This window comes from Nerophis ophidion, linkage group LG27, assembly GCF_033978795.1.
Source record: "Nerophis ophidion isolate RoL-2023_Sa linkage group LG27, RoL_Noph_v1.0, whole genome shotgun sequence".
Lineage (NCBI taxonomy): Eukaryota > Metazoa > Chordata > Actinopteri > Syngnathiformes > Syngnathidae > Nerophis > Nerophis ophidion.
In genome coordinates, this window is record NC_084637.1 from 17,379,581 (window position 1) to 17,401,985 (window position 22,405).

At 45.2% G+C, this 22,405-nt stretch overlaps 1 protein-coding gene and 8 non-coding genes across 11 annotated transcripts; 6 read left to right on the plus strand and 3 right to left on the minus strand.

Annotated features, from left to right (window-relative positions):
• Positions 1 to 50: 50 nt before the first annotated feature.
• LOC133544308 (uncharacterized) lies at positions 51 to 6,243 on the plus strand. 3 transcript variants are annotated; one of them, XM_061889509.1, is made up of 14 exons: positions 51 to 121; positions 1,186 to 1,330; positions 1,401 to 1,627; positions 1,706 to 1,818; positions 1,899 to 2,341; positions 2,423 to 2,747; positions 2,950 to 3,177; positions 3,252 to 3,795; positions 3,879 to 4,091; positions 4,172 to 4,339; positions 4,479 to 4,727; positions 4,820 to 5,071; positions 5,162 to 5,755; positions 5,846 to 6,243. In XM_061889509.1, the coding sequence occupies exons 3-11, from the start codon at positions 1,447 to 1,449 to the stop codon at positions 4,484 to 4,486; spliced, it is 2,223 nt and encodes a 740-aa protein (XP_061745493.1). In that variant the 5' UTR covers positions 51 to 121; positions 1,186 to 1,330; positions 1,401 to 1,446; the 3' UTR covers positions 4,487 to 4,727; positions 4,820 to 5,071; positions 5,162 to 5,755; positions 5,846 to 6,243. The 3 variants fall into 3 exon arrangements, with proteins under 3 accessions (XP_061745493.1, XP_061745491.1, XP_061745492.1); XM_061889507.1 differs by having other exon boundaries at positions 4,172 to 4,727; XM_061889508.1 differs by lacking the exon at positions 51 to 121 and having other exon boundaries at positions 1,068 to 1,330; positions 4,172 to 4,727.
• A 1,187-nt stretch (positions 6,244 to 7,430) lies between these two features.
• trnad-guc (transfer RNA aspartic acid (anticodon GUC)) lies at positions 7,431 to 7,502 on the plus strand. Its single transcript has one exon. It is a non-coding gene; the product is annotated as a tRNA-Asp (tRNA).
• Positions 7,503 to 9,216: 1,714 nt separating this feature from the next.
• Positions 9,217 to 9,298, minus strand: trnal-uag (transfer RNA leucine (anticodon UAG)). Its single transcript has one exon. It is a non-coding gene; the product is annotated as a tRNA-Leu (tRNA).
• A 138-nt stretch (positions 9,299 to 9,436) lies between these two features.
• On the plus strand, positions 9,437 to 9,508 carry trnad-guc (transfer RNA aspartic acid (anticodon GUC)). Its single transcript has one exon. It is a non-coding gene; the product is annotated as a tRNA-Asp (tRNA).
• Positions 9,509 to 16,724: 7,216 nt separating this feature from the next.
• Positions 16,725 to 16,796, plus strand: trnad-guc (transfer RNA aspartic acid (anticodon GUC)). The gene has a single exon. It is a non-coding gene; the product is annotated as a tRNA-Asp (tRNA).
• Positions 16,797 to 18,693: 1,897 nt separating this feature from the next.
• Positions 18,694 to 18,765, plus strand: trnad-guc (transfer RNA aspartic acid (anticodon GUC)). The gene has a single exon. It is a non-coding gene; the product is annotated as a tRNA-Asp (tRNA).
• Positions 18,766 to 20,512: 1,747 nt separating this feature from the next.
• Positions 20,513 to 20,594, minus strand: trnal-uag (transfer RNA leucine (anticodon UAG)). The gene has a single exon. It is a non-coding gene; the product is annotated as a tRNA-Leu (tRNA).
• A 138-nt stretch (positions 20,595 to 20,732) lies between these two features.
• On the plus strand, positions 20,733 to 20,804 carry trnad-guc (transfer RNA aspartic acid (anticodon GUC)). The gene has a single exon. It is a non-coding gene; the product is annotated as a tRNA-Asp (tRNA).
• Positions 20,805 to 21,623: 819 nt separating this feature from the next.
• On the minus strand, positions 21,624 to 21,695 carry trnae-cuc (transfer RNA glutamic acid (anticodon CUC)). The gene has a single exon. It is a non-coding gene; the product is annotated as a tRNA-Glu (tRNA).
• Positions 21,696 to 22,405: the final 710 nt, after the last annotated feature.

Sequence of the window (22,405 nt, forward strand, 5' to 3'; positions counted from 1 at the left end):
CGTCCCTCTAGACTCCGCCCCATAAAGAAGGGTGGAATCCGCCCTTAGATGTGCGCGTCTGTTTCACCTCTTCACTTCGATAGGAATATACGCGGCTCTTCAAATTCAGACAAAGACGACGGTAAGTTTTTACTTTAAAATGTTAACGTTCAGTGTGTGAAAGTATTGGGCTTTTTACATTAATAGCGTTAACGTTGTGGTGTGCGTTCTAACACTTTTAACATGAGGAGGAGAAGAGGGGGTGGTGCAAACGGACAGGTATTCGACACATTTAAACAATTACCGCAAATAAAACATGTTTTAATCGTGTGTGTGCAAGTACTGTATGTTTTAACTTTGTAAAGTTACTGTTGTGGTGTAACTTTTTAGCAATGGGAAGGGAGACATCAAGCAGCTTGTTGGGAGTGTGTTGTATGCAATTTAATACATTTAAACAACACCAACAACAAACAAACGAAAAAAAACACGTTTAATTGTGTGTGTGTGTGTGTGTGTGTGTGTAACTAAACAAACGTGTTAAATGTAACAGACGTGTTATTTGTGATTAAATCGGCGCAGGAACAGTATGACTTTGTTTGTTTGTTTGGAGAACAAAAGAAATCCTAAGCTAAAATGGCCGCCATCCCCATCAAACTTTTTTTTTTCCCTAATATACTACTACTACTACTACTACTACTACTACTACTACTGTTGTTGTTGTTGTTGCTAGTAGTACTGCTACTGTATGACTGCTACTGTACTACTACAATAACAAATACTACTACTACTACTACTACTACTACTACAAGTACTGCTTCTACTACATGTACTACTACAAAAAATACAATTGCTAGCACTGCTGCAAGTGCTGCTACTACTACTACTACTACTACTACTACTACTACTACTACTACAACAACAACAATACAATTACTACTACTACTACTACTACTACTATTGTTGTACTGCTACTATACTACAAGTCTGGAGGAGACCCCGGATGCCCCAAGCTGGTGCTCAGTGAGAGCAAGCTCCAGTTTGGGCAGTACCGGGGTCAAACCTTCAAGTGGCTCCTGGGGAATGACGTGGGGTACGCCTGTAGCATCGTGGTGTTGCACCAAAAGGAGCGTGACAGCGGAGACACTTCCCGGTCACCTCTCGCGGTCAACAAAACCGCACTGGCGTCTTACGCACAGCTCTTTCCAGACATGGTCGCCGCCCTTCGCTCTCAGGCCGTGCGCATGGGGGAGATGCCCTTCAGGGAGCTGGATGGCAGAGCAGTGGGTTTTGGGGCTCATGCCCAAAGGACATACTCCGCACTGTATGAATCCCCCAACGGCGATGATCAATCGTAAGTTTGATTTGATTGATAGTGGAATACCTTCCATTGTACCTGTAACATATGTGTTGTGTCTATGCAGCTACTTGCAATAGCTACGAGGCAAGCAAACCAAACCGGGTTCCACCATGTATGCCTTCCAGCGTTACGTGTTGAAGCGTGACAAGAATGCACAAACGCAGACCGCCGCGGCCGGACGTGACGCCTCAGGTAAATGCTCTTCCCAGGTTTGTATGACTTTGTTTACAGGTGAAGAGGAGCCCACTGATGCAATGCTCGTTGAAGCGGCCATGGAGGTGGAATCTCAGCGTGAGTTTTCATCATTGTTCTTTCTCCAAGATATACGCTAATCTGAACTGAAGTGAGCTGGCTGAAATGTGCCGACAGCTTCTACTACCTCGCAGACAATGAGGACGCCGCTGGAAGCAGGCCCTTCCCGCCTTACCGCTCCTATCGCCGGACATGATGCTGCTGCGTCGCCCCTGACTTCAGGTGCCGAGGTACGAGCGCATTGCGAACGCGCCGTGACGGTAGCGGTTGTTCCAGCCAACGTGTTTATTTGGTGTCCTTTTTGTCACAGTTGCTGCCCAAGTCCTGGCGACAGACGCTGCCGGAAGAACAGCACGACTGGGTGGGCCGTGCGCTTTTTTTCCGAGGTCCCAAGGGGAAAGCGGTTCTCAAGTCTGGGCTGCAACTGTGGTGGCAACCTCCTAAGAAATTGCCGTATTACACGCAGCCCCCTGCTTCGTCCGCCGTCTTTTTCCTCTCGCGCTTTTTCCTGTGGTGCCCGTACAAGCTTTGGGGCTGCAAACTGGAGTGCCCAAAATGCAAGCACAAGCTGACGGGTTTTGGACTGTACAAGACCCTGAGAAAGGTCTTGGACTTAAGTGACTGGTACTACATGGCCACAGAGTATCTGGAGTGCCACGCGTGCCACAAGAAGTATGCCGCTTGGGCCAGCAACATCATCGGGCAGCTGAGCACGGCAAAACAGGCAGAGTTCCCGGCGATCCTCACCTACAGGTGAGTCATTTAAAGAGGCGAGGATGTGTGATGCATTAGTCTGGAATCTGTGTGACCGTATGTTCCTATCCCGTTTAACAGGTTATCTTGTGACAAGAAGGTCATACGGCAAATGCAGGCTCGCACGCTGGGTAACAGTGCCACTCGGCTTCTCTCCTACTTGGTAGAGGAGCACTCACGAGAGTGGCAGACTCGGGCACTCGGCTACCTGGAGGTGATGGCTCGCTTTCGCTCCGTCAGCTCCTTCCCGCTGCCGAGGGCCTGTATCCCGCCCATGCGCCCGCTGCCTAGCGTTTCCTCGCTGCTGTCGGTGTACGTGAGGGAGGTTCTTCCTCTCATGGAGCACCCGAAGGCCAGGATTACGTCTACTTTCGGAAGTATCCTGAAAATGGACTCCACCAAGAAGGTACGTCCGAGAATTGATTGATTGATACTTTTATTAGTAGATTGCACAGTTCAGTACATATTCCGTTCAATTGACCACTAAATGGTAACACCCGGATAAGTTTTTTAACTTGTTTAAGTTGGGGTCCACGTTAATCAATTCATCGTAGAAATGGCACCAACTACGATCACATCAAGTGCCTTACGTCTTTTGTGTTTCCTAGATGACCAAGAAGCTGGCAGGTGAAGCCGCGGGAACGGCTGCCTGGGTCACCAACGTCGGCAACGAGCTGGGCCAGGTGCTAATGTCGGTGCTGACGGCGGCAGAGGGGGGCGGTCTGCTGGCCATGGCCCAGGGACTCATGCGCCGCTACCGAGAGGCCGGGCGAGACCCTCCTCACGTGCTCTACGTGGACCGTGACTGCTGCTGCTCCGCCGCCGGACAGCCTAAGGTGAGGTTTTGATCTGTTGTGTGGTAGTCTTCAAATTATGGCCTGTCGGGCATAACGCGGGTCTGTGTCATTAGGTGGCGGCTACGTTCGGCGAGTGGGACAGGCTGGTGGTGCGCCTGGACGCGTGGCACCTCATGCGCCGCTTTGCCAGGGGCGTTTCCACAGAGACCCACACGCTGTATGGCAAATTCATGAACAGACTCTCGTTTGCCATGTTTGAGTGGGACGAAGGGGACATGAGCCGCCTGCGCGAGGCTAAGCGGGCGGAGCGGGGCGGGAACGCCCACGTCGAGCCGTCGCGCAAGGAGCTGCACCGTCACTGCCGCCGGCGCACCAGAGGAGTGGAGGAGACCACGCGTCTTGTCCAGGAGGTGCTGGATCACCTGTGGGATGCCAAAGACACCTTGGGCGTCAAGCTTTTTGACCAAGGCAGGATGAAGGAGATTTGGAGCACTCAGCGACGCCACTTGGGCTGCATCCAGGACCCGCCTGGCGTGGCGCTTTATACAAGAACTTCCACAGTGACCAGAGGAGGGGTGGCTCTTCCCGTCTTCCGCTGTGCAAGGGGCTCCACTTCTCTGGAGAGCTTCCACCTGCACTTGTCCCGTTTCATTCCAGGTAAACGACTGTTTTTGATAAGCCATTTGGGCCACTTTTGCAGACGTACGTGTCTAACACCTTTCTTCTTTACGATGCCACAGGTACGTCGGCCAACGCGCTCCATTTCCAGGTTTACCTTCTGGAGGGTCTGTGTAGGTGGAACGAGGGCCGAGGAAGAGCGGCGGTAAAAGGGACCGATGATGTCACGGTGCAGTGTTACGACGCCGGCCTGCAAGACGCGCTCGCGCAGCTGACACAAGAGCGCATGGGTCTCACGCTGGTTGACAATTACACCCCGGCGAGCAAGTACACAGGTAGCGGGGGGGAGCTTTGCTGCTGCTGCGGTGGCCATAAAAGTCCATCCCTGTCTCATTCGATGTTTAATTGTGTCCAGGAGAGGTTATTGGCCTCCAGTATCTGTATGCCCAGACTGGCGTCGTGCTGCAGTCCCACATTGTGGATGATCCGGACCAGCCTGTCTCAGATGACATGGAGGACGAAGACCAACTCGAGGATGATGAGGGTTACGATGACGAGCCAGTGGGAATCGAGCAGTATACGGGTGACCGCCATTCCTCCATGACTCGGCGTCCCGACGATGAGCCAGCAGAAGAGAAGGAAGAAGAAGAAGTGTCATCTTTCTCCTGACTTACCTGACAATTTTGACTCTGAGTAATATAAAGATCTGTTTTTTGACACAGAATGTTAGGTCCAGACGGGAACGGCGGATACCAGCATGTCTGTCGCTTGGCCACCGCCCTGGTTGCGCTGCGGCGCCAAATGTTTGTGCCGCCTCGGCAGGAGAGGCATATAATAGAACTTTGGCAAAAGCTGACGGACGGAGACAAAGCGCCTCTCAGCCTTCCCCCCCGCCACGCTCCCAAGCTGAACAACGGACGCTTCCAGGTCTCCAGGCAACACAACTTGGAAGGGGTGGCCAGTGTAAAACGGTATGTACGCAAAATAATTTCACAATTTCATTGTGTCCTTTGCAAGACAATTTATTTTCAACGTGTGTGATGTTGGTGTTCTTTCCATTTAGTTTGTGCATCGGGCGGGGCACCGAGGTTGCGCACTCCCCGGACAGAAGCAGGTTGATGGAGGCCGTCTTCATTCAGCTGTTGAGCCACCACAGCCAAGAGCACCGCATTTCGGGGTTCCGGCAGAGCCGATGGTCACTGATCATGCGGGACTACACGCGCATTCGCGAGAACCTGTCCAGCAACCGGGTCATCAAAGCTGCTGGCTGCAGCATTCGCCTCATGGAGGTCGACCACCGCACGCTCACTCAATGGTAACGCTTGTGTAATAATACTATGTATGCTTCGTAACACAGTGCTGATTATCGGTGGAAATGCTAATACATATATACAAACACACCCAGGTTCAACAAGCGGTGTAAGGACATGGCCACTGCTGCTGTTGTTGCGACGGTGCCAGCACAAAGTGCAGCAGCAACGACGACACAGTCCCTTCCTGCAGCCAGGGAACTGATGGTAGATGTCGCACAACCCCATGACGCGCACAACTTTCAGCACCCAGCTGACACATCTGGCCTGGCTTGCACACGAAGGGGGCCTGTGGTGCCAGAACTCTACCGTGCTGTTGTTGCTGCTGCTGCTGCTCCTCCATCGTCATCATCCTCTGCTGCTCCTCCTCCTCCTCCATCATCCTCTGCTGCTGCTGCTGCTCCTGCTCCTCCATCATTATCATCCTCTGCGGCTGCTGCTCCTCCTCTTCCCAGGATACCACACTCAACAGCCTGGTATCAGAAAAAGAAGGCACTTAGCCTAGGTGGTATTATGGATGCCGCTCCCAAGCGAACCGAGACATTCAAGTGCAAACTCCGTGGGCAACGAAAGAAGAAAGAATATGGCCACAGTCGCTACAGAAACGAGACCTTTTGCGCACGGTTCGAAGGGGCGTTCGGTGGAGGAGTGGTTGGCTGAGAAGAGGAGCCAGGACACCCAAAAGACAGGTACTAGTGTGTGTTTATGATTGTTGCCCTCATCCTTTTACCTGCACTACCTCAACTTCTTTACTGATTGTTTCATCTTGTCACCCACAGAGGCAGGCCCAGCACACAAGAGCAACCCAGCCACCTGCTGTTCCTGTGCCCAACTCACAGACCCCTGTGCCCAACCCATACGCCCATTCAATGTTGTTGCTGCGGAAGATTTTACCAAAACCACCTCTGTAACCTTATGACCCTCTGTTTTTTGCATTGTCCCTTTCAAAAATACTTCTGGAATACAATACTTTGTACATGACTTTTGCATTGTATAGTTTTATTGCATCTTGTCTTATATGTTTACTGTAAAAAATACCCTGTATATACTTTCTACATGACTTTTGCATTGTACAGTTTACTTTTATGGTGGTGTGGAAATTGTAATGATTGTTTGCATTGCTTTCTTTAAATGCAGTTATTATACTCAAAAGAAACTACAGTTATTTATATACTAATAAGTTTAAAAACTACACTAATTTATATACTAATAGGCCAATACACATATGTTTATTTAAATCTGTCCATAAATCATGAAGTTATCATATAATTACAGTTATTTATATACTAATAAGTCAATATACACATAAATATTTAAATATGTCTATAAAATCGTGAATGAGTTTTGTTTTTGTTTATTGTCTTATATGTTGGCGTGGATTAATCGTGACGAGGCCGGGACGCGAACGCTCGCCGTCACAGGTCGGACTGCTCCGCGCTCCTCGCTACTAGGTGAGCTATACCGCCGTGCGGTGGCCGCGGCCTCCCTGGAGGCGACACACCGAGCACATGGCTAATTTGCATGCGAGGGCGGGTACGAGTCCGGCGTCGCGCGTGCGTCTCCGCGAAAACCGACGCGGTGGGAAGATCGCGGGTGATGCGGCACAGGGGAAAGTGCGGCGCGCGGGCCGCACTGCGCCGGAAGCGCAAGCCCGAAGATCCGGCGGGTTTTTTTGCGCAGTGACCAAAGTATTCCTCTCTGAAAATTGTGATGCGTGGACCTGGAGATACTGCACAGTCCTACGGATATGGTAGTACTTTACTACTGTTTGAGCATTCCTCGAAATCAGGATGCACAACAAGTCTTCAAAAAGGAAAAATTGTGTATTAGAGTCAGTGACTCAAATTCAGTATTACGGATTAAGTTGAAACCAAGAATGTATGTAAAAGATTAGAAGGCATTTGAACTTATTTTTGCTGACAAATTTGTCGGCATTTACACTGTCACTCATTTTGTGTTGTATTTGGACTGCTGCACACATCCTCACCCCTGCCCTGGTTGTGTTCTTTTTGATCACATTCCTAGCGTAAAGAACTCCAAAACTAATGTTTTGGCCTGATTTCCACAAGTTTTCCAAATGAGGACCAATCTTGGTGTTACTGATTTGGTCAGGAAAGATACAAGTGTGTTTCAGGAATACAAATGGCAGTGGTGGGATTTGACCCCACGCCTCCTGAGAAACTGGTACTTAAGTCCAGCACCTTAGACCACTCGGCCACACTACCGTCATACATAAGGTTTAGAGAATCAATTTTATCAGCATTATGAGACGGCAAACGTATGACATGGCACCGCTGCGGTTGTGGCGTGGCAGGGATACGCCTGGATCGTTGGTTGTTCTTTACAAAACACTGGACAGCGCAGTCCTTGTTAGTATAGTGGACAGTATCTCCGCCTGTCACGCGGAAGACCAGGGTTCGATTCCCTGACGGGGAAATTTTTTTGGTTCCTCTTATTTTCATTAGTTAACATATTGTTCAACCTTGAGCTGTGACCACAGTATTCCTCTCTGAAAATTGTGATGCGTGGACCTGGAGATACTGCACAGTCCTACAGATATGGTAGTACTTTACTACCGTTTGAGCATTCCTCGAAATGAGGATGCATAACAAGTTTTCAAAAAGGAAAAATTGTGTATTAGAGTTAGTGACTCAAATTCAGTATTGCGGATTAAGTTGAAACCAAGAATGTATGTAGAAGATTAAAAGGCATGTGAACGTATTTTTGATGACAAATTTGTCGGCATTTAATCTTTTTAAGTCCACGGTACCTCTACTGTTGGAAGTCCAGTTCTTTGGAAGAAACAAACGCCTCTACTTTTGGGTGCCTTAGTAGTAATTGACAAGGACAAATCATTTTTGTCTCAGGAAACAAACAAGTTTCTGACCAGGAAAACATAAGCGATGATATTTCAATCCACGCCTTAATACAACTAGGACTGCAAATAGAGTTAGCAGAGTGGCGCAGCGGGAGCGTGCTGGACCCATAACCCAGAGGTCGCTATATCGAAACTATCCTCTGCTATCTTGCGTGTTTTATGTGAAAGATTTCCGCTCGGTTCCACTTACAATCTTTGGTTTCACGACATGATAAGAACACCCATATGGTCAGACTTCCACGCTGAAGAACAGTTGAACAAATTCCCGGTTACCTTTTTTGAAAATGTCAATGTTAATGATTTGCATCCAGTGAGCATAAACATGAGAATTGTGGAAATAAATCACAATTTCACTGCCCCCAGACTGGGTAGACAGTACTTCCCTGACGGGGAATCGAACCCGGGCCACAGCAATGAGAGCTCTGAATCCTAGCCACTAGACCACCAGGAAGCTGACAATCCACCTAGACACTTTCTTCCTGGCTGCTTTTTTGACGGATGCACGAAGCACCCATACCATGTCAGTTTTACAAAGTCTGAAATGTGGTTTGCAAAGGTCATTGATTGGAGTCTTTGAGCGAGAAATTTTGTGTCTTAGGGAACTGCTGCAGGAATATGGACGTGGGAAAAATATATAACTCTAACAAGAGCGAACACAGGTTCTTTTCTCATGTCATCTATTGACTCCTTGGTGTAGGGTGAGGTTAGAGTTTCCACACAATGTTACCCGAAAGGCTATTTCCCTCTGCAAGTCGCTCCGTGCCGACCAGCGATACATGCAATCACTGTGGTGTGATCCAAATACAGGAACAAATACGACTGGTGTGAGTGTCTAAGGTAGGGGTGCAGATCTTCAAACGACAGGTTGACAAAAATATACATGTCCACCTTTTAGCCATACCAAGTCAATGAAACAAAACTTTCCTTTGCTTTATTGAATAATTGATCCTTCATCCTTAAAACTTTGTGGGAAAAGTCAGACCAAAAGCCAGACCAAAAGCCTATGTAATCTGCATACGTACAAAATGACATAGGTTGATAGAACGCGGCATATTTACACTGTCACTCATTTTGTGTTGTATTCGGACTGCTGCACACATCCTCACCCCTGCCCTGGTTGCGTTCTTTTTGATCACATTCCTAGCGTAAAGAACTCCAAAACTAATGTTTTGGCCTGATTTCCACAGGTTTTCCAAAGCATTCCAAATGAAGACCAAGCTTGGTCTTACTGCTTTGGTCAGGAAAGATACACGTGCGTTACAGGAATTGAAATGGCAGTGGTGGGATTTGAACCCACGCCTCCTGAGAGACTGGAGCCTAAGTCCAGCGCCTTAGACCCCTCGGCCACACTACCGTCGTATGTGTGGTTTAGATAATCAATATATCGGCATTATGAGAAGGCAAACGTATGACATGGCACCGCTGTGGTTATGGCGTGGCAGGGATACGCCTGGATCGTTGGTTGTTCTTTAGAAAACGCAGGCCAGTGCAGTCCTCGTTAGTATAGTGGACAGTATCTCCGCCTGTCACGCGGAAGACCAGGGTTCGACTCCCTGACGGGGAGATTTTTTTGGTTCCTCTTATTTACATTTGTAGCTGTTTCTGAGAGTTTTCATACTTTAAATCTGTTTCATAAATAAATAAATATTAATAAATAAGTTAATGATGCAGAGTTATAAAATATTATTAGAAAATGTGTGATTGTAAAATATCCTGAGCAAAATGTAAATGTATTGTGTTAATTGTGTTGCAAAGCGGAACGATTGTTGTGATGTTGCGAGCACACGGACCGTAAACAAGGCAGAACATGCAAGAGGGGAGGGTGTTTGAGCACGTTGTCTTCAGCTCCTCAAAAGATTTGAGTGTATTCGATAATTTGTGTAAAACTTCAAGCAAGTGATTATTAGAACCTCTTTTCGTTACTAGCAGCCAACGAGGTACTGTATTTTTTGTAATTAAATTTATTTCCAAGTGTTTATTGATGTAAATTCAAAGACTAATGTACTGTATTGTACTGCATTTGTAAGTTCTCACGGCGTTGGTGTTAGCGTTGGCGTTGGTGTTGGCGTTGGTGTGGAGGCGTGTCGGCGTGGATGGTGTATACAGCGAGAAGGAGTCAATAAACGCCCGTTTTACAAAAAAGAACTTCCCTGTGTTGCCGTGTATCGAAAGGAGCTACAGTGAGAACTCGACCGTCTTCGCGGGTAGAAGAGACACGGGATCATACACGCATGAGAGCAACAGAGATTAACCTGCCTGTCAATCAAGTCGAGTTTCAGGGCGTGTCTAAAGAGCCCAGCCAAAGCCGAGTGGTGGGAGAAGAGGCGTGCTTCTGGAATTCACAAGGACTCAGGTTTATCTCTTTGCAAACAGTGCTTTGTATGAATGTTTAAAATCACTTGCTGACATTGTTTTACTGTATGTGTTTAACTGCAAATTATTACTCAAACCGTAAAATAGGAAGACTTTAAAGGTTTCTAACAGTGCATAATTCAACAGGAAGTGTGTAGTTTCAGTTTATTCCACCAGGTGTCTCAGGCATTTTATGAGTTAAACCAAGATTTGCAAGTGTCTGTTATTACGACAGCAATATGCTATAAGGCATTTTTGAGTTTGACCAAGATTGGTGAATTTCCTGTTAATTAAGCAAAGTCCATTTTAAGCTAACTAAATAGGCCTACTGGTAATTTAATTTCATAAAATATATTTAAAAAAAGGGCCTGCATTTTAATTAATAATTAAAAATAGGCCCAAGTAACTTCTTCTTTATTAATAACTGTTTGCACAAATTTGTAGGAAGCATTCACAACATTAACAAGAGAGAAAACAGTATTCAAGTATAAAAAGTAGTCTACATACTGTAGGTATTTCAAATGATTAGCCTACTACCAAATTAAATTAACCCTTCTTTGCCTAAAACATTGTCAATTGACAAGCCCCATTTTATCTCAATATGTCTGACACAAACTCAAAGATTACAGGACAGCACACAAACTCATTAGCTCAGCCTGAGGTTAATGCCCTAGCTGCAGAAGGAGAAGACACTGTGCGAAGAAGCGGAATAACTCGAACCTTGACGGAAAAAGGGAAAGGACTTCAAGAAGAAAAATTGAAAGGCATGCATTGCAGATACAAACTTGCATATGAGAAATGGAAGTATTATGCAAAAGTAGCCAAGAGTTGATGAGTGATGGAATCTCAGAGGAAGAACAAGTCGATGGATCATCTACAAGCAACATGTGCAGATGTAAAGGCAGTATATGAGGAATTCCGTCAAACGCAAGCTCCTGATGCAGATGTGCGACGTAAAGTGGATGCATGTGTATCAATGTCTGAATTCATGATTAAAAGAGCACAACAACTCATTGACTGGGATGCTGCATTGAATGAAGAACAGTGGCCAGATGTCGGCTCCATTCTAAATTCATCATTAAAGTCTCTATACCTTCGTTCGGAACACAACACTCACTTAAGTAACCTTTCGGTCAAAAGAGATGATGCTGTGGCCGAAGCAGCTGCGGCCAAAGAGGTTTTGTCAGTGATACAAGATCAAGACAAGGAAGTCACTGAACTTCAAAGACTGGAGGCTGAAGAAAAGCTACGTGCTGCACAATTTGAGGCTGAATCTCTAGCCAGACAACAGGCAATGCAAAATCAGCTCCGAAAGCTTGAGCGCTTAGAGGAAGTCAATAAGTTGAATGCAGCTAAGGCCCGAGTCAAGGTGTACGACGAACTCAGTGACAAATCTGAAGTCATTAGTTTACTACATAACATCAAACAACCCAATAAGACACAAACCCTCAATGCATCAAGTCCTCTATTCATTCCTCAACAAGCTCAAGTGCCAAGTCATAATCCCAGTCATCCCAACATTCAATCAGTCCCACAAGTTCCACCAAATTTGCAGGTGCAAAGTCCTGATTTAGCAACTGCTCTCGCTGAAGCCATGAGTGCCAATCGTCTCCCAACACCTGAACTTACAGTATTCACGGGAGATCCTATAAAATACGACTGGAAATTGTCATTTCAGATACTGATTGACAGAAAGGGCATTCCAAAAAATGAAAAACTCTACTACTTGAGAAAGTATCTAAGTGGTGGAAAGTTTGTACAAGAAGCTGTGAGGACAAAAGTAAGTGCGATACCTGTCGAAAAAGACATCCAACATGCTTGCATGATGACAACTTTCAGAAAGGTTCTTCATCAAACAAAGTGGAGAGTGATTCAAATAAAGCACGAGGAACAGAGCAAATCCCTGCAACTGCAACAGCAACTACCAATAGAGTTGCCCAAGGCAATCAAGGCTCACATACATCCTCAATAGTACCAGTCTGGATCTCTTCCACAAAACAGCCTGAGCATGAGATCTTAACATATGCGTTGCTGGGTACGCAGAGTGACACAACATTCATCCTGGACCAAGTTGCTCAAAGGCTCAACACAAGGAAGGAGAATGTCTGTCTACGGCTTTCCACAATGTCATCAGTCTCTAAAGTCATACCCTGTCAAAAATTGTCTAACCTGCAAGTGATACGACTTAGAAAAAGTGATCTCCCTATGAACTCTCTTCTCACGTGAGTTCATTCCTGCTGAGAAGTCGCACATTCCAACCACAGAGACAGCTCAAAAATGGCCTCATCTTGAACCATTGCTCCACAAGATTCCTCCACCAATAGGCTATAACTCCCATAAAGCTCTTATTCCCAGAGAAATTATATGCGGAGAAGAAGGCCATCCATATGGTCAGCGAACCGACCTTGGATGGAGCATTGTTGGCTGTTCCAAGCCAGCACCTGAGTTTGAAGACACAATTGGTGTGAGCCATAGGGTCATTGTACGACAAGTGACTCCTGCCGCACAACCTCTAAGTCGACTTAAAGATGAAGTGCACTTTTTTTGCAGAAATCAGGTCAGAGCTAAGTTTTTCAGAAATCATTAAGATGCTCGAAATGGATTTCACAGACCACTCAACAGACAACAATCCAGTCTCTCAAGAAGAACTTCTCTTCATGTCACGAGTGAAAGAGGGGATAAGACAGAAAGAAGATGGACACTATGAGCTACCACTACCATTCAAGAAAGACAAACCCAGTCTTCCAAATAACGAAAGATGTGCAGCTAACAGATTAGCACCACTGGAGAGAAGACTAAGAAATAATGAGCATTACTACAAAGATTATGTCGATTTCATGAATGACATCATCACTAGTGGAGATGCTGTCAAGGTCCCACAGTCTGAACTCCACAAGCAACCAGCATGGTATATTCCGCACCACGGAGTCTACCACCCCCACAAACCAGGGAAGATACATGTAGTCTTTGACTGTTCTGCACGTTTTCAAGACTCATCGCTCAATGATCACCTCTTAACTGGACCAGACCTGACGAACACCTTGGTTGGTGTGCTGGTCCGATTCAGGAAGGGCCCAATTGCCATAATGTGTGACATTGAGAAGATGTTTCACCAATTTCACGTCGCAAAGGAACACCAGGACTACTTGAGGTTCCTCTGGTGGGACGAAGGAGATATAAACTCTAAACCCTTGGTATATGGGATGCGTGTGCGCTTGTTTGGGCAGCTTCGTCACCTGGCTGCTCCAACTTTGCTCTCAAAAACCTCGCGGCACAAGGCCGTGGACGCTACACTGAAGAGCCAATAAAGTTCATCCAAAGAAGCTTTTATGTTGACGATGGCTTAACGACCGTTTGCACACAGAGGCAATCAGCCTGATAGAAGAGTCAAGAGCCCTATGCAAAACGGGAAACCTGAGACTACACAAGTTTGTGTCTAACAGTAAGGATGTCGTCAACTCAGTGCCACCAAAGGAATGCACCCAAATCAAAGATCAAGACATTGCACTAGGAGAACACATCGAACGAGCCCTCGGTGGCCAGTGGTGTGTTGAATCAGACAAATTTCAATTCAGAATTATTGTTAAGGACAAACCATTTACTAGAAGAGGAGTGCTCTCAACTATTGCCTCTGTCTTCGACCCACTTGGCTTTGTGGCGCCATTCATACTGCTTGGTAAGCAGATTCTCCAGACACTGTCTAGCAAAAAGGTAACCTGGGACAAAGCTCTTCCAGAACACGTCTGCCCACGCTGGGAGTCATAGCTGAGAGACTTACCTGAATTGGCATCCCTGAGAATCCAAAGAAGCTACTTACCTGACGAGTTGGGAAAGACCTCACAATACGAACTGCACAACTTTTCAGACGCAAGTTGCATTGGCTATGGTGCCTGCTCATACAACCGGCTCATAAGTGAAACTGGGCAGGTCAGCTGTTCACTCGTCATGGGAAAGGCAAGGGTTGCCCCCACAAAACTGACCACAATCCCAAGACTCGAGCTATCATCTGCAGTAACATAGTGGAAGTCAAGTAGGGACAGACCAAACTACAAACCTTGAAGACAGACGTGAAGCAGAGTTCTTCATCATCAAGCTCACACAAGAGGAAGCCTTTGCTGATGACATAAAGAAACTCAAATGCAATGGAGGTGAAAAACTTGTCAAACGCAACAAGCTCTACCGGCTCAATGCTTACCTTGATGCAAACAAGATACTCAGGGTGGGAGGACGGTTGTCGCAGTCAGCCCTTCATCATGACTTGAAGCACCCTGCAACATTGCCAAGGAAATCACATGTGTCAGACCTAATTGTGAAATATCACCATGAGCGGGTACACCACCAAGGAAGAGGGATGACAATGAATGAGATACGCCCAAATGGAATATGGATTCTTGGATGCGGAAGTATTGTGTCCTCACACAATTACAAGTGCGTCCCATGCAGAAGGTACAGGACAACCACAGATGTTCAACAAATGGCAGATATCCCAAAGGAAAGAACTCTGACAAGCCCTCTATTTACCTACTGCGGGCTCAACTGTTTTGGTCCATTTCTTGTAAAGGAAGGAAGAAAAGAACTTAAAAGATATGGATTGATCTTCACCTGCTTATGCTCTAGAGCAGTGCATATAGAGACCCTAGACGACATGACCACCGATGCGTTCATAAACGCTCTCAGAACATTCACCGCGATCAGAGGCCCTGTACGACAACTGAGGTGTGATCAGGGAACAAATTTTATGGGCGCTAGAAGAGAATTTGCAGAGCTACTCAAAGACATAGATCAAGAGCGCCAAAGAGCAATTGGTTGTGAGTTCTTTGTGAACATCCCATCAGCAAGTCATATGGGTGGAGTCTGGGGTCGTCAAATTCGGACGATTAGAAGGATTCTGACGACCATGCTTGACAAGTGGGCTAACAGACTCGACACCACAAGCTTGAAGACGCTCATGTACAAAACAATGGTCATTATCAACAGCCGACCTTTGAGTGTTGAGAATCTTCATGACCCAACAGCTCCAGAACCTCTTACACCAAACCATATTCTCACCATGAAATCTGCAGTAATACTGCCACCACCAGGCCAGTTCTGTAAGGAGGATTTGTATCTGCACAACAGATGGAGAAAAGTGCAGTTCTTGGCGAATGAATTCTGGCAAAGATGGAAGCGAGAATATCTGCTGAACCAACAACAGCGACAGAAATGGCACAGCCCCACAAGGAACTCACAAGTGAATGACATTGTGATTTTAAAGTGTACCCCAGAAATGAATGGAGGCTCGCAAGAGTAGTCGAAGCTCAGCCTGGAAGAGATGGCATGGTGCGCAAGCTGAAACTGGTGCTCAGTGAGACTACTGTTGACAAGGGCAAACCTCACTCACGACCGATTAATCTAGAAAGACCTATTCATAAAATAGTAACATTAGTAGAAGCCAATTAAGACGCACACACATATAGATGCTTGAAACTGGTTTTGATAAAGAGGGAAAATCCCACATTTCAGGGCAATGAGTGATTTGGTGGGAGTGTAGCTGTCTCTGAGAGTTTTCAGACTTTAAATATGTTTCATAAAAAAATAAATATTAATAAATAAGTTAATGATGCAGAGTTATAAAATATTATTAGAAAATGTGTGATCGTAAAATCTCCTGAGCAAAATGTGTTAATTGTGTTGCAAAGCGGAACAATTGTTGTGATGTTGCGACCACACGGAGCGTAAACAAGGCAGAACATGCAAGAGGGTAGGGTGTTTGAGCACGTTGTCTTCAGCTCCTCAAAAGATTTAAGTGTATTTGTTGATTCGTGTAAAACTTCAACAAGTGATTATTAGAACCTCTTTTTGTTACAAGCAGCTCAAATCTAATTTATTTCCAAGTGTTTATTGATGTTAATTCAAAGTATGTTAACTGTATTGTACTGCATTTGTAAGTTCTCACCGCGTTGGTGTTGGCATTGATGTTGGCGATGGTGTTGGCGTTGGCGTGGAGGCATGTCGGCATGGATGGTGTATGCAGCAAGAAGAAGTCAATAAACGCCCGTTTTAAAAAAAAGAACTTCCCTGTGTTGCCATGTATCGAAAAGAGCTACGAACTCCAAAGCTAATGTTTTGGCCTGATTTCCAAAAGTTTTCCAAAGCATCCCAAATGAGGACCAAGATTGGTCTTACTGCTTTGGTCAGGAAAGATACAAGTGTGTTACAAGAATAGGAAGGGCAGTGGTGGGACATGAACCCACGCCTCATGAGAGACTGGAGACTAAATCCAGCTTCTTAGACCACTCGGCCATACAACCACAGTAAACATAATTTGGAGAATCAATATATCGGCATTATTAGACGGCAAACCTATGACATGGCACCGCTGTGGTTGTGGCGTGGCAGGGATAAGCCTGGATCGTTGGTTGTTCTTTAGAAAACGCACATCAGCACAGTCCTCGTTAGTATAGTGGACAGTATCTCCGCCTGTCACGCGGGAGACCAGGGTTCGATTCCCTGACGGGGAGATTGTTTTGGTTCCTCTTATTTTCATCAGTCAACATATTGTTCAACCTTGATTAGTGACCACAGTATCCCTCTCTGAAAATTGTGATGCGTGGACCTGGAGATACGTCACAGTCCTACGGATATGGTAGTACTTAACTACCGTTTGAGCATTCCTTGAAATCAGGATGCATAACAAGTTTTCAAAAAGGAAAAATTGTATATTAGAGTCAGTGACTCAAATTCAGTATTGCGGATTAAGATGAAACCAAGAATATATGTAAAAGATTAGAAGACATTTGAACGTATTTTTACTGACAAAATTGGCGGCATTTAATCTTTTTAAGTCGACCTCTACTGTTGAAAGTCCAGTTCTGCGGAAGAAACAAACGCCTCTGCTTCGGGGTGCCTTAGTACTATTTGACAGGGACAAATCCTTTTTGTCTCAGAAAACAAGAAAGTTTATCACCAGGAAAATATAAGCAATGGTATTTCAATCCACGCCTCCATAAAGCTAGGACTGTAAATACAATTAGTTATCAGTGTGGCGCAGCAAAAGCGTCCTGGGCCCATAACCCAGAGGTCGATAGATCGAAACTATCCTCTGCTAGCTTGTGTATTTTATGTATAAGATATCCGCTAGGTTCAACTTACACTCTTCCGGTTTCACGACATGATAAGAACACCCATTGTTCAGGCTTCCACGCTAAAGAACAGTTGAACAAATTTCCGGTTACCTTTTTTGAAAATGTCAATGTTAATGACTTGCAAACAATGAGCATAAACATGAGAATTGTGGACAAAAATTTGAAATTGACGGCCCCCAGGTTGCTTAGACAGTGTTCCCTGACCGGGAATCGAACCCAGGCCGCAGCGGTGAGAGCGCCAAATCCTAGCCACTAGAGCATCAGGGAGCTGACAACTCACCTAGACACTTGCCTCCTGGCTCATTTTTGACGGATGCGCGAAGCACTGATACCATGTCAGTTGTACAAAGTCTGAAATGTGGTTTGAAAATGTCAGTGGTTGAAGTCTTTGAGCGAGAACTTTTGTGTCTTAGGAAACTGCTGCAGGAATATGGACGTGGAAAAAGTATTCAACTCTAACAAAAGCGAACAGAGGTTATTTTCTCATGTCCTCTATTGAATCCTTGGTGTAGTCCGCGTTGAGGGTGAGGTTGGAGTTTCCACACAATGTCACCAGAAAGGCTCTTTCGCTGTGCAAGTCGCTCCGTGCCGACCAGCGATACATGCTATCACTGTGGTGTGATCCGAATATAGGAAAAAATACAACTGGCCTGAGTGTCTAAGGTAGGAGCACAGATCTTTTAACGACAGGTGTACAAAAACATACATGACCACCTTTTAGCCATACCAAGTCAATGAAACAAAACTTTCCTTTGCTTTATTGACTAATTGATCCTTCATCCTTAAAACTGTGTGGGAAAAGTCAGACCAAAATTCTTTGTAATCTGTATACGTACAAAATGACATATGTTGATAGAACACGGCATATTTACACTGTCACTCATTTTCTGTTGTATTTGGACTGCTGCACACATCCTCACCCCTGCCCTGGTTGTGTTGTTTTTGATCACATTCCTAACGTAAAGAACTCCAAAACTAATGATTTCCACAAGTTTTCCAAAGGAGGACCAAGCTTGGTCAGGAAAGATACAAGCATGTTACAGGAATAGAAATGGCATTAGGGGGATTTGAACCCCTCGCTTCCTGAGAGACTGGAGCCTAAGTCCAGCGCCTTAGACCACTCGGCCACACTACCGTCACATATACGGTTTAGAGAAGGAATTTCTCGGCATTATCCGACGGCAAACGTATGACATGGCACTGCTGTGATTGTGGCGTGGCAGGGATAGGCCTGGATCGTTGGTTGTTCTTTAGAAAACAGAGGATAGCCCAGTCCTCGTTAGTATAGTGGACAGTATCTCCGCCTGTCACGCGGAAGACCAGGGTTCGATTCCCTGACGGGGAGTTTGTTTTAGTTCCTCTTATTTTCATCAGTTAACATATTGTTCAACCTTGAGCAGTGACCACAGTATTCCTCTCTGAAAATTGTGATGCGTGGACCTGGAGATACTTCACAGTCCTACAGATATGGTAGTACTTTACTACCGTTTGTTGCAATCCTCGAAATGAGGATGCATAACAAGTTTTCAAAAAGGAAAAATTGTGTATTAGAGTTAGTGACTCAAATTCAGTATTGCGGATTAAGTTGAAACCAAGAATGTATGTAAAAGATTAGAAGGCATTTGAACGTATTTTTGCTGACAAATTTGTCGGCATTTAATCTTTTTAAGTCCACAGTGTCGGTACCTCTACTGTTGGAAGTCCAGTTCTGGGGAAGAAACAAACGCCTCTACTTTGTGGTGCTTTAGTAGTAATTGAGAAAGACAAATCCTTTTTCTCTCAGGAAACAAACAAGTTTCTCACCAGGAAAAAATAAGCGATGGTATTTCAATCCACCCCTTCATAAAGCTAGGACTGCAAATAGAGTTAGCAAAGTGGCGCAGCGGGAGCGTGCTGGGCCCATGACCCAGAGTTCGATAGATCGAAACTATCCTCTGCTATCTTGCGTGTTTTATGTGAAAGACTTCCGCTCGGTTCCACTTACACTCTTTGGTTTCACGAAATGATAAGAACACCCATATGGTCAGACTTCCACGCTGAAGAACAGTTGAACAAATTCCCGGTTACCTTTTTTGAAAATGTCAATGTTAATGATTTGCATCCAATGAGCATAAACATGAAAATTGTGGACATAAATCACAATTTCACTGCACCCAGACTGGTTGGTCAGTGCTTCCCTGACCGGGAATCGAACTCAGGTCGCAGCGATGAGAGCACTGAATCCTAGCCACTCGACTAACAGAGAGCTGACGATCCACCTAGACACTTTCTTCCTGGCTGATTTTTTGACGGATGCACGAAACACCCATACCATGTCAGTTTTACATAGTCTGAAATGTGGTTTGCAAAGGTCATTGGTTGGAGTCTTTGAGCGAGAACTTTTGTGTCTTAGGGAACTACTGCAGGAATATGGACGTGGAAAAAGTAGACAACTCTAACAAGAGCGAACAGGGGTTATTTTCTCATGTCCTCTATTGACTCCTTGGTGTAGGGTGAGGTTGGAGTTTCCACACAATGTCACCGAAAAGGCTATATCCCTCTGCACGTCGCTCCGTGCCGACCAGCGATACATGCTATCACTGTGGTGTGATCCAAATACAAGAAAAAATACAACTGACTTGAGTGTCTAAGGTAGGGGCGCAGATCTTCAAACGACAGGTTGACAAAAACATACATGTCCACCTTATAGTCATACCAAGTCAATGAAACAAAACTTTCCTTTGCTTTATTGAATAATTGATCCTTCATCCTTAAAAGCCTTTGTAATCTGCATACGTACAAAATGACATAGGTTGATAGAACACGGCATATTTACACTCTCACTCATTTTGTGTTGTATTTGGACTGCTGCACACATCCTCACCCCTGCCCTAGTTGCGTTTTTTTTTATCACATTCCTAGCGTAAAGAACTCCAAAACTAATGTTTTGGCCTGATTTCCACAAGTTTTCCAAAACATTCCAAATGAAGACCAAGCTTGGTCTTACTGCTTTGGTCAGGAAAGATACAAGTGCGTTACAGGAATAGAAATGGCAGTGGTGGGATTTGAACCCACGCCTCCTGAGAGATACAAGTGCGTTACAGGAATAGAAATGGCAGTGGTGGGATTTGAACCCACGCCTCCTGAGAGACTGGAGCCTATGTCCAGCGCCTTAGACCACTCGGCCACACTACCGTCATACCTAAAGTTTAGAGAATCAATTTATCGGCATTATGAGACGGCAAACGTATGACATGGCACCGCTGTGGTTGTGGCGTGGCAGGGATACGCCTGGATTGTTGGTTGTTCTTTAGAAAACACAGAACAGCACAGTCCTCGTTAGTATAGTGGACAGTATCTCCGCCTGTCACGCGGAAGACCAGGGTTCGATTCCCTGACGGGGAGATTATTTTGGTTCCTCTTATTTTCATCAGTTAACATATTGTTCAACCTTGAGCAGTGACCACAGTATTCCTCTCTGAAAATTGTGATGCGTGGACCTGGAGATACTTCACAGTCCTACAGATATGGTAGTACTTTACTACCGTTTGAGCATTCCTCGAAATCAGGATGCATAACAAGTTTTCAAAAAGGAAAAATTGTGTATTAGAGTTAGTGACTCAAATTCAGTATTGCGGATTAAGTTGAAACCAAGAATGTATGTAAAATATTAGAAGGCATTTGAACGTATTTTTGCTGACAAATTTGTCGGCATTTAATCTTTTTAAATCCACAGTGTCGGTACCTCTACTGTTGGAAGTCCAGTTCTGTGGAAGAAACAAACGCCTCTACTTTGGGGTGCCTTAGTAGTAATTGAAAAGGACAAATCCTTTTTGTCTCAGGAAACAAACAAGTTTCTCACCAGGAAAACATAAGCGATGGTATTTCAATCCACCCCTCCATAAAGCTAGAACTGCAAATAGAGTTAGCAGAGTGGCGCAGCGGGAGCGTGCTGGGCCCATAACCCAGAGGTCGATAGATCGAAACTATCCTCTGCTATCTTGCGTGTTTTATGTGAAAGATTTCCGCTCATCCACTTACACCGTTTCATGACATGATAAGAAAACCCATTGTTCAGACTTCCACGCTGAAGAACAGTTGAACAAATTCCCGGTTACCTTTTTTGAAAATGTCAATGTTAATGATTTGCATCCAATGAGCATAAACATGAGAATTGTGGACATAAATGACAATTTGACTGCTCCCAGACTGGTTGAACAGTGCTTGCCTGACCGGGAATCGAACCCGGGCCACAGCGATGAGAGCGCTAAATCCTAGCCACTAGACCACCAGGGAGCTGACAATGAACCTAGACACTTTTTTCCTGGCTGCTTTTTTGACGGATGCACGAAGCACCCATACCATGTCAGTTTTACAAAGTCTGAAATGTGGTTTGCAAAGGTCATTGGTTGAAGTCTTTGAGCGAGAACTTTTGTGTCTTAGGGAACTGCTGCAGGAATATGGACCTGGGAAAAGTATACAACTCTAACAAGAGCGAACGGAGGTTATTTTCTCATGTCCTCTATTGACTCCCTGGTGTAAGGTGAGGTTGGAGTTTACACACAATGTCACCAGACAGGCTATTTCCCTCTGCAAGTCGCTCCGTGCCGGCCAGCGATACATGCTATCACTGTGGTGTGATCCGAATACAGGAAAAAATACGACTGGCCTGAGTGTCTTAAGGTAGGGGCGCAGATCTTCAAACGACAGGTTGACAAAAACATACATGTCCACCTTTTAGCCATACCAAGTCAATGAAACAAAACTTTCCTTTGCTTTATTGAATAATTGATCCTTCATACTTAAAACTGTGTGGGAAAAGTCAGACCAAAAGCCTTTGTAATCTGCATATGTACAAAATGACATAGGTTGATAGAACAATGCATATTTACACTCTCACTCATTTTGTGTTGTATTTGGACTGCTGCACACATCCTCACCCCTGCCCTGGTTGTGTTCTTTTTGATTAACATTCCTAGGGTAAAGAACTCCAAAGCTAATGTTGT